At 67.3% G+C, this 10,931-nt stretch overlaps 2 protein-coding genes across 2 annotated transcripts in view; one reads left to right on the top strand and one right to left on the bottom strand.

The window, feature by feature from the left end:
• Window positions 1-3,084: 3,084 nt before the first annotated feature.
• Window positions 3,085-6,229, top strand: H696_01112 (STE/STE20/PAKA protein kinase; the record flags this gene model as incomplete). Its single annotated transcript, XM_009494991.1, has 4 exons — window positions 3,085-3,210; window positions 3,362-4,693; window positions 4,850-5,380; window positions 5,656-6,229. The coding sequence occupies 4 exons, from the start codon at window positions 3,085-3,087 to the stop codon at window positions 5,749-5,751; spliced, it is 2,085 nt and encodes a 694-aa protein (XP_009493266.1). The 3' UTR covers window positions 5,752-6,229.
• Window positions 6,230-6,765: 536 nt separating this feature from the next.
• Window positions 6,766-10,931, bottom strand: part of H696_01111 (hypothetical protein) — a gene marked incomplete at both ends in the record, with an annotated part of 4,301 nt that continues 135 nt past the window's right edge. Inside the window, 4 exons of the mRNA XM_009494990.1 lie at window positions 6,766-7,556; window positions 7,732-8,186; window positions 8,284-8,732; window positions 8,834-10,770. Of these exons, the coding sequence (XP_009493265.1) occupies window positions 6,766-7,556; window positions 7,732-8,186; window positions 8,284-8,732; window positions 8,834-10,770 (3,632 nt within the window). The remainder of the gene's footprint in view (window positions 7,557-7,731; window positions 8,187-8,283; window positions 8,733-8,833; window positions 10,771-10,931) is intronic.

Here is a 10,931-nt window from a genome sequence, read left to right as displayed (position 1 = left end):
GCTCTCGGGCCTCATTCATCTGGGTGCGGGGGCGGTGGACGGCCAGGGGGGGCGGGCGGAGGTGGGGTGCATTCCTTGCCCGGGTGGTGTTACTAGGGGATACACGTCTGCTCGCCCGGCTTCCTGCTCACTGGCGCCCCCTTCCCCCTTTGAGGCAGACTCATTTATTGGTGCAGGTGTCCCCTGTCCTTGCGCCAAGCCGTGCGGGTGCGAGGAAATTCCGCTATTCGCCCCGCCCCCTCGCTCCCCGGGCGGGAGCGTCATACACGCGCTGACCCACGGGCCGGCTCGAGGTGCGCACCTCTGTTCTCGGCTGTCCTGGGCGAAGAGGAGCCGGCTTTTGAGAGGGCCGGGAGTGCGCGGCCGCGCGTGAAGATGCCCCGAGTCCCGGGCACTCGCCGTGCATTCATGTCCTTTTCCACGGGCCTTCGGTGGAGAATGCTGCTGGCCAGTACGGTCGGCCGGGCGTGCGGGGGGGGGGGACAATGTGACCCAACGGGCACCGACTCGCGCCTAACGCAGGCGGCACCCAGTTGTCGACCGATGGCGGGGCCGCACACATCCACCCCCCCCCCGCCATCACACTCGCTTTGGCTCTCACTCCGTTTTTTTTGCCCGTGTGGCGTCCGGCTCGGGGATTGGTCGAGCCGCCGGCCGACATGTAGGTCTGGTCCAGGGCGCGCCCCGCGGGGGCGCCCTCCCCCCGCGGCGGCGGGGGGGGGGGGGGGCACCCGAGGTGTCCGATGGCAGGCGCGCCCAGGTGCTTGCCCGGGCGCGTTCGCAGGGGCAAGTACTGCCAGTGTTGTTGTCTTCAGGGCAACCCCAGCTTGCCAGATGCGGGGGCGACGAGAGGGAGGAGCGGGGTGGGGCACCGCTGGGCGGCCCGCGGTCCGATCCTCTTTGTTCTCTGTCTCCCGCCCCCCCCCCCCCTCAGCCCCGATCCGCCTCTTGCCCCCGGTGCCCCTCGTGGAGGCGGTCATTCTCCTCTGAGCTAAGTCACCATTAACTAATACGGGGTCCATGATGATTTCCGCATTCAGGGGGAGGAGCATAAATTTATGCATTTGGCCGGGCGGCTCGACGGCCAAGTGTGTACCCCGGGCCACGCCGGCCGGGGGCAGGGCCCCGGACTGCCACTAGTGCGGATGCCACATTTCCGGGACACCTGGGATTGGTCGCCTCCGGTTCCGCCGATGTGTGGCTCGGGTCCCGGTGTGTGTGTGTGTGTGTGGGGCCCCCCTCTTGTCCCCCTGCCCGCCCCCGGCCCCTCGACGGCGCACAGGCATGAGCATGAGCATGCAGGAGTTCGTGCACGAATGTGCGGCCCCCAGCGGTGTGGCCACCGAGCATGGGAGGAAGAGAGCACTTCGCATCCCCGGCCGTGGCGCCAGGGCTCCCATCACCCCCGCCCCCCCCCGCCGGAGGATAGGGCTCATACACGTCCTCTCTTCCGTGAAGACTGGGCCGGGGGAGGAGGAGGTGCGTCCGGCCTGTTTCGGGCAACAACATACACACACACACACACACAGACAAACATACACAAACAGACCTGCGGGCATCCCGGGGCGTGAAATTACACTATAAGCTCATGGGAGCCCCTTTGCCCTGGCGCCCGGAGCACGGGGGCTCTGCCTGGCCTTCTCGGGGGAATGTGTGCTGGCGGGGCCCGCTGGGCCCGCGCATGCTTACGGCGGGCCGGGGGGCGGGGGGACAAGGGCCGGGATTGCGGGCGTATGAAACGCCCGGGACGTCGGGGCACCCTTCGGCGGTCCAGGACGCATCGAACTCTCCGCTACCACCCAGGCAGCGGATCCTCTCTCTCTCTCTCTCTCTGTCGCTCTTTTGTTCCCCGGTGAGGGGCTGTGTTTTCATTTTCCCGGCCCCCCCCCCCCCCCGTCCGGTGGAGACCTCCGGGGGTCCGGCTCCTGCTATGCCTCCCCCGCCCCGGAGTCTGCTGCCCGCGCTGGGTTCTCATTTTCCTTCGATGAAACGAAGGGGGCCCGCCTGAAGGCCAAGCGAGTGGTGTGCGCCCGCGACAGCGCCACAACGATGACGCTCGGGGAGAGATCTGGCCGGGCCCCGGGCGCACTGTGCGGCTTGCTCGGCTTCGCCCTTGGTTTCGTGCCCCCTCGTCCGAAGGCAGCAACGCCGGGCGGGGAGGAGGACACAATAACGGCCTCCGCGGCCGGGGGCGGGAGACACACCTATAACCCCCCGTTTGGCGGCGAGCTGGCCTCAATTTCCCAGAGACCGCTGGCGGTGGCGTGCGTTGTTCGCGCGCGCGCGCGCGCGCGCGCGCGCGCATGCCGCTCCTGTGCGCGTCCATGTCCTCACGCCCGGTGCCGACCCGGGACCCGCCGGGCAAGCCGCCCGGCCCGGGCGAGCAGGGAACAGTCACCGAGAGAAAGAGAGAGAGAGAGAGACACACACACACACGCACAGAACGTGCGCGAGGCGGCGAGGGAGGCAGACAAAGACCCAACCCCCGGCGTGACGGTCCCCTGGCTCCCGGCCTAGGGCCCCCGTTCCCCCCTCCCCCCGCCCCCGCCCCCGCCCCCCGCTCAAGGGCCGACCCCGTCCCTTGATCTTCCTCGTCCGCTCGGGGCCCCGCCCCGCTGGGCCCCCTCGGCGCTCCCCTTGGCGAGGCCCTTTTTAGGGGACACCCCTCGGATATAGGCCCTCCCTGGACGGGGACATCCGCATCGCCAAAGCAGCTCTCCCTCCCTCTTCCCTCACCTTTTCTTTCTCCTCCCCCGCCCCCTCTTCCGCTTTCTGTCCTTCCCTCCCTTCCCGAGAACCAGTGCCGCGGCATCCCCTGGCGGGTGATCTGCTCCCCGCTCCCCCCCCCCCTCCCCCTCCTCCTCCTCTCCCCACCCCTCCGCCTGGGCGTTCTCTGCTCTGTGTGACGGCACGTCCAATCCTCTTTCCTATTGTGCTCCCTCCTCCCCTTCCCCCCCCCCCTCTCTCTCTCTGGCCCTGTCTCGCGTTCCTTCTAACCCCACGGATGCCCTCCTCTCCTCTCCTCGCCCACCGGCCCGCCCGTCACCCCCTTCTCCCCTCAACCTCGTAGATTAGGCTGCCGCGATGTTCCAACCGGATCGGATCATCCTGCAGGGAAATGCCCAGCTCAAGATTGACGGGCATTTCTCGACCTGGAACAAGCGCTATTTCATGCTCCGACCTGACATGCTTTCCTGGCATCGCAATGAGGTCCTTTCGCTCTCCATGCTGCTTCGCAAGTGCCCCCACACCTGCTGACTCCCTTTCACTCACCATGTGCCTCCCTTCTTCGCGCACGCCCTCTCTCTCTCTCTCTCTCCCTCTCCCGGTCCTCCTCCCGCCCTTGGCATGACCCACACAGAACTCCCCCCAGATTCTCAACTCGATCGACATCAAGTCCGTCATCAGCGTCGAGCGCTCGAGTGTCAAGGAGTTCTGCGTCGCCATCCAAACCCCCTCGACGGTCTTTTGGCTGACCTTCAAGTCGGAGTTCGAGTTGTACTCTTGGATGGACGAGCTCCAGCACCTGGTCAGCCGATCCACCAAGCCGACGGATGTGGTGCACACTCTGCATGTGGGCTTCGATCCCACCACCAAGGACTTCGTGGGGCTTCCCGATGAGTGGCGCAAGCTGCTGGCCAGCTCCGGCATCACCAAGGAGGAGCAGGAGAAGGACCCCCAGGCGGTGCTCGATGTCATCGGGTTTTACATCGGCCAGCAGGGCGGCGCGGGCGCCGGCCTTCCCAGTCCCGGCGGCCTGCCGCCCTTCTTCGCGGGTGCTTGCGTCGGTTCCGGCCCCGGCGCCGGCGTGACCACCGCCCCGAACTCGGCGCCGGTTAGCCCCGCGCCGCCGGTTTCCCCGTCGCCGGCGCTCAATGACCAGCTGTCGCGGATGGCCCTCGGTGATGAGCCGCCGGCTGGCTCGTCGGCGGTCGTGTCCCCTCCGACCGTGCTTCCGCCGCCGCCGCCACTTGTGCCGGCTGGTACGCCAGGCGCCACGGCCCCTGGCGGCCCTGCGCAGCCGCGTATGTCCATCGCCGGGCCCCCGCCATCGAGGCCGCCCCCCCGGCCGCCGGTCGGTCTGCCCCCCCGGCACCCGCCCACTGGGCCGAGCACTCCGGCGGCCCCCCCGGCCGCCGCCGCCGCCGCCGCCGCCGCCGCTGCTGCTCCTCCCCCCCAGTCGCCGCTTCCCCCGCGGCCGTCTTTGGCCCCGCCGCCGCCGCTGGTGCCGGCTTCCCTGGCCCAGACCGCCCACCATGGCGACGCATCGTCCCTCCCGCCGCCGCCTCTTCCCCCGGCCGCGGCCAACCTCCCGCCGAGCAAGCCGGCGCCCGCGCCACCGGCCGGCGTCTCCCCGGCCGCGGCCCCTGGCCAGGGCCGGCCCCCAAGCCAGGACCTGCGCAAGCTCTTCCGCGAGAGTGCCGACATCATGGCGAAGCTCTATGCTGTCGTGTCGAAGGACGACCCCGGTCGTATCTTCGAGGGGTTCCGCAAGATTGGCCAGGGTGCCTCGGGTACCGTCTACTCGGCCATCAAGAAGGACACCCAGCAGAAGGTGGCCATCAAGCGCATGGATCTCAATGTCCAGCCCAAGAAGGAGCTCATCATCAACGAAATTCTCATCATGTACGAGAGCCGCCACCCGAACATCGTCAACTACATCGACAGCTACCTGGTCAAGAACGAGCTTTGGGTACGCTCACCCATGCGCACATGTAGTCATGCGGCTCCACCTCTCCTGTGTCGATCTTTCCTGTTGACTAACCCCTGCCCTTGCTATTTTTTTTTCTCTCTCTCTCTCTCTCGGGTCCCCTTCCGAACGCTCCGCCGTCCTCCTCCCCGGCTCCAGGTCGCCATGGAGTATATGGAGGGTGGTTCGCTGACCGATGTCATCGAGGCCAATCCCAACCTGACCGAGCCTCAGATCGCGGCCATCTGCCTGGAGACGATCAAGGGTCTGGTGCACCTTCACAAGAGCAATGTCATCCACCGGGACATCAAGTCCGACAACCTGCTGCTGGACTTGACGGGCAATGTCAAGCTCACGGACTTCGGCTTCTGTGCCAAGATCGATGCCGGTGGCAAGCGCTCCACCATGGTCGGAACTCCCTACTGGATGGCTCCGGAGGTGGTCAAGCAGAAGGAGTACGGGCCGAAGGTGGATGTCTGGTCGTTGGGGATCATGGTCATCGAGATGATCGACGGCGCCCCGCCCTACCTGGACCAGGAGCCCCTGCGCGCGCTTTATCTGATCGCCACCAATGGCACCCCGAAGCTCCAGCGCCCGACCGACACCCTGACCCCGGAGCTACTCGACTTCCTGCGCATCTGCCTCGAGGTGGACGTCGACAAGCGCGCCTCCATGAGCGACCTTGAGAATGTGCGTTTCGCCCGGCTTGCCAATCTCCATCCCCCCCCCCTTTTTCATATTCCTGGGCTGTTCCCTCTTTTTTTTTTCCCCTCCTCTCTCTCTCTCTCCCCTTCCTTCTTGCCTGCTTGCTTGCTTGCTCTTCTTTGTTCCTGGGTGGCTCTGCTCCGGACAGGAAGCCATGCATTCACTGACTCCGGCCCCCCCCCCCCCCCCCCCTCCCCCTCCCTCCAAATATCGCCCATTCCCACCGCGCCCCTGCCTGTGCATTTGCCCTCTCCACACAGCACCCTTGGGTTCGCATGGCCACTCCTCGCGCAGCCCTGACGGACCTCATCCGCAAGACCCTCGAGTTCCGCGCCACCCTGCCTCCCAATCACTGATGCTTCGCTCCTGTGTAGCCCCATGTGCATGCAGGCGTACATCGCTCGTGCGCGCGCTGTGCGCGCGTGTGTGTATGTGTGTGTGCCTTCGTGTACGCGTGTGCCCGTGCGGCCGCGCCGGTGAGCTCGGACCGCTCCGAAACAGTTCCTCTTGGCGGCGGTTTTTCCTTGTCCCCCTCTCCCCCCTCCAATCGATTCATCCCTTTTCCATCATTTGTCGCGCGCGCGCGCTGGCCGAACGCGCAGCGCTTCTTTCCGCGCCCGGTGCGCGGTCGCTTGCGTGTCCTCTCTGTGGCCGGCTTTCGCCTGCGAGAGAGGTAGGAATGGAAGTGGACAGAAGCGTACCCCGGAGACTGGGCGGCATTTTTTTCTTCCTCTTTGCCGCATGTATAACTGTCCACTTCTCCCTCCTCCCTCCCTCATATGTCTCCTCATCATGTGCTCCATGTGCACGCTCGTGTTTTCTGTTCATCAAAATGGAACTCCCCCTTTTCCCCCACCCCTCTCTTTGCTTCTATTCGGCCCTCATCTTGCCTGCACACGGGCACACTCACACGCGCAGGTGTCTCACCCACTCAAAAGGTACATGTGCACGATGAGGAGGATGTGGACGCCCGAAGGAGAGGAGATCGTAGTGTGTATATTGTACCCGTGTAGGTTTGTGAAGGAGGGAGCAGGAGGGAGGGAGGGAGAGAGAAAAAGACAGGGGGCGAAGGGAGGGGGGGGGGGAGGGGGAGGGGAGCAAGAGCCCGAGCGAGGGTGTGCTGGTGGCGAAGGGAGAGGGAAAGAGCGGGTATGAACACACACACTTACAAGCACGCACACAAGCACGCACGTACGAACATACATAGGTGTACATGCATGCATGTATACGCGCGTGCCAGGTGTGAGCGCTACCGAGAAGGCAGGAAGGCGACTGGGGGGCGGGGAGGGGGGGGGGGGGGAATCGCGCAAATGAGGGGACATCGCGGCTAGCCAGCTCTCGCTCGCGGGTTCAGACACATTGGCACGATCCTAGTAACGACCCGGGGCGGCGTAGGAGTGGCCTGGCCCGGTTGCCGGAGGCGCCATGTGCGCATACGTGCGACTCGGAGCAGCGCCATACGAGTACGCACCGTGCCCAGCTGCACCGGATGTCGAGTGGGTCGGGTAGTATGATCCGCCCATCGGGGCAACAGGCTGGGGCGGCACCGGTGTCCGGTAGTGCGATGGAGCCGCATGGGAAGCCATGTGGCTGGCCGTGGCATGAGGGGCATGTTGATGCGGCTGCGGCTGCGGCTGCGGCTGCGGCTGCGCATGTCCCTGTAGCGAGGCCTGATGTTGAGGAGGGTGCCCGGCAACCGGGGCGATTGGCGGCCGACCTCCGAGAGGGACAAGCATCATGCGGAGCTTGGCAATCTCCTGACGGAGTTCCTCCTCCGGATCAAGCCCGCCGGGCTGGGAGGGCCGACCGGATGAAGCCATGGGGCCAGCGGCGGCAGGACGCGCGGTGGCCGGTGTGGCGGCAGCAGCAGTGGCAGCGGAGGTGGTTGTGTTGGTGGCGCCGGTGACATTCGGCGCTTCGGGCGCGGAGTGCGACCGGTTAACACCCGACATGGTGGGCATCGTGGCCGCGGGAGCAGCACCAGCCGAGCTGGTAGCCGAATCGGATTGCGAGCGTCCCGGGGCCGGGAGCATCAGCCGGGTACCGGCGTCACGCGCCCCGCCCCCAGGCGACGAAAAGCCCCGATCGGCAATGCCGGGCACGGCGCTCTGTCGAAGATCGGCCAACAACTGAACAAGTCGACTATTCTCCGCCTCGAGGCCTTTTTGAGGGGGGAGGGGGGGGGGGGCGGGGGAGGCGACACACGCGGTCGCCGCGCATTGGACAGGGTGCCGAGGGCCACGAGAGGGAAGGGGGGCCGTTAAATCAAAGGTGAGTATCACAGGGAAGCCCAGAAAGGCAGCAGAGGGGGGGGGGGGGGCGCGCGCCCAACGCACCCTGGATTCGGATCTCATAGGACTGACGGAGATCCTCGATGCGAGTCCCCATGACGGAAGACCGCTGAACAAGGGCCTGGCGCTCCGAGGCATTCGTCGCCTCGAGAGAGGAGAGCTCGCGTGCGCGCGCGGCGATCGCCCGGTCCCGAGCGTCCACCGCCCGGCGAGTACGCTCCAGGCGGTCGGAGAACTCACGGCTCGCACGCTCCATCCGGGTCAGCTCCTCGGCACGTTGGGCCGCCTGGCGCTCGCGGGCCTCGACTTCGGCCAGGCGCTCGGTCAGCTGGCGCTCGCGTTCGGCCATGCGCTGCATGGCAATCTGCGCCTCGTTGGAGGCAGCGCGGCCAGTCTGAGCGTCACGCTCGCCCGTTTTCAGGAGGTCCTCCAGGCGCTCGCGCTCGGCCCGGGCCTGCATCTGCTGCTGGGCCAGGTTGTGCTCGAATTCGCCGCGCAAGCTGCGAGAAACCCACACGGAGCAAGTTCGCAGGTCAGGATGACAGTCTGCCAGGGCCTGGCAAGGGCGGCATTTGGACCCAACAACGAGGCACGCACCGGTCGATTTGCGCCTGGGCATTCTCCGTAGCGCGCTTCTGGGCTTCCAACTCGGACTCAAGGCGTCGAGCCACATCGCCACCGCGAGCTTCGGCCTCGACAGCGCGGCGCTCGGCCAGGGCCGCCTGCTCGCGAGCCTGCTCCAGCAGCTGGCGCTGCTCCAGCAGGGCCTTATCATGCTCCAGGCGCATGGCCGCCGCCGCGGCCTGCTGGTCATCCTTCAGCTTGGTCAGGGTCCCGGCAATGGCCGAGCGCTGGGAGGCCGTTTGCGCGCGAATGCGCTCGCGCAGACCCTCAACCCCCTTCTCCTGCGCCGAGCAGGCCACAGTCAGGGCCAGCACACCGGAGTCCACCCCGGAGGCGGCGGTCTCCAGGGCGCTCACCAGACGAGTCTCCTCGATCGGGTCCGGGCCCTGCTCCAGCTCCTTGAGCTTGTGCAGGATGCCAAACTGACCGATCGAGGGAACACGCCCCAAGAGGCGGGCAAGGTCAGCCACAGGCGTCGAGAGGGGCCGGCAAATGCACGGGCCGGCAAGGACCACGAACGTACCATCTTATCGCGCCACACGGACACCTCATGCTCGGCACGGTGCGCGCGTTGGGACTCGCGCTCGGCATGCTTCAGTGCCATGGCGGCATTGTCCTCGGCCTCGGCCAAATGCCGGGTCAAAGTGGCGGTGCGCGCCTCGACCAGGGCGAAATCCTTGGCCTCGATGGCGGCCGCATCGCGCGCCGCGGCCAAATCCTGTGCATTCGACAGGGCCGCCACCAGGCGCTCCTGGGTGCGGAACAGGTCGTGCCGCAGGTGGTAGTAATACTCGCGCGTCATGCGGGCCTTGGTCAGGAGGTGCTCGAAGTCCGCGCGCGTGGGCTCGGTGCCGGTCAGCAGCAGGTCATCGAAGTACGAGTCATCCACATCATCGAAGATGACCGGCGGCTCCTGAAACACGGGGTTGGCCATGGCATGCGCAGGGGGCATGTCATCGGCCCCGAGCAGGTACTCCTGCTCATACGGATCGACCGGGAGAGGCGGCGCCGCGCCGGACCACGATGCAGAGGGCCCCACCGCGGCCGGAGCCGCCGGAGCGGTACGCGTGGTGGGGAGGGGCTGGCTGCCGAGCGTCGCCGCCGCCGCCGTCGTCGTCGCCGTCGTCGTCGAGGCCGGCTGTCGCGAGGGCGAAGGGCCGGCAGATGCGCTAGCCGGGGGGGGCGGCGCGCGCTCCGGCGAAGAACCGATGTCCGCATCGAGGACCCGAGGCAGGGAGGCCTGCATGGCCGGAGCCGACACCGGGGCCGGGGCCGGGGCCGGGACCGAGCCCGACACCGGGACCGAAGTCGAGCCCACCGGCGTAGAGGCCGAAGCCACAGGCCCCGCCGGAAGGGGATGGCTCTTGAAGGTGGTCCCCGCAGGTGGAGGCGTCGCCACGAAGGAGGTATTGACACCCTCGCCGGGGCGGATGGCCGGGACCTTCTTCGGCGGAGAGGAGGCCGACCCGGGGGGCTTGGCTGGGGCAGCGGACACGGCTGCACCGGGCACAGAGGCCGCAGGGGTGGTGGCAGCACCCTGCATGGTGGCGGCGGCGGAGGGCAGCGGCGGCAGGAGGGTGGCAGATGTCATGCCTGTCGCAGGAGGGGCGGATGCCTCGGGCTGACGGTGCAGGAGGAAGGGATGAGGCTGACTCGCCAGAGGGGAATCCAGCCCCGAGTCCGAGGCCGAGTGTGAAGGCGAGTTCGAGTCCGACGGGACCCCGGGCTCCGGGGAAGCCGGGCAAGAGTCGGAGGCCGAGTGGGCAGCCGACAGGGAGGAGGAGGAGGACAGGGAGTGCGTTGACAGGAGAGCCTCGGCGTGGAAGTCGTCCGACGGGACAGCCACACCGGTGGGAATCGGAGCAGCTCGGCTGGCTTGCGCGGAAATCCGAGAAAAAGGTGGCGACGTGGGGAGCCCAGCGGGCGGGCGGTGCGCCGTGTGGGATTCCGGCAGAGGCGTCGGCTGGGGGCGGAAGTGCGATGCGCCGGTGGAGAAGACCGGGGCCGCGGTGACCAGGAGCCGCTGGTCGGGCGATTCGTCGGTGTCGCTGTTGTCGAAGTCCGACAGGTCGTCCAAGACCGTGGCGTTGTCGTCCCAGCCGGTGGAGGCAATGGGGTTGGATGGGCCGGCGACGGGGGCCTTGGGTGGGAGAGTAGCCGACCAGGGGGGCAGGACCTCGTCCAGCAGGTCGGCAGGAGGGGCAGCAGGAGCAGTGGTCTGCAGGCGGTCGGCCAAGGACCGGTGGTCCGAGGTCACCTGGGCAATCTCGTATTCCGCCACCTCGCGCTGGAGGATGAGCTCCTCGTCGGTAGGCAGGTGCGCAGTGTTCGTGCGCAGGGGAAGGCGGCTGGGAGGGAATGCCGGTGTGGCAGTGGTGGTGGCGGTGCTGCTGCTGCTGCTGTTGCTGCTGCTGCTGGCGCTGGTGGCGCTGGTGGCGGTGTCCGAGGGGTTTCTCAGCCCTGGGAGGGGCGGGAGGCCATGGGAAAAGTGCCCAAGGGAAAAGGGAGAAGCGGTCTCAAGGAGGGACGGCTCGTGATTTGAGGAGGAGAGCGGGTGCGACGAAAATGACTTTGGGCAATGGGTCAGGAGAGGGCATGGCGTGTGGAGTGTCGGGGCAAGG

This window comes from Fonticula alba (assembly GCF_000388065.1).
Source record: "Fonticula alba strain ATCC 38817 unplaced genomic scaffold supercont2.2, whole genome shotgun sequence".
NCBI classification, from domain to species: domain Eukaryota; order Rotosphaerida; family Fonticulaceae; genus Fonticula; species Fonticula alba.
Note: the sequence above shows the minus strand (reverse complement) of the source record. Positions and strands in the feature narration are given on the sequence as shown.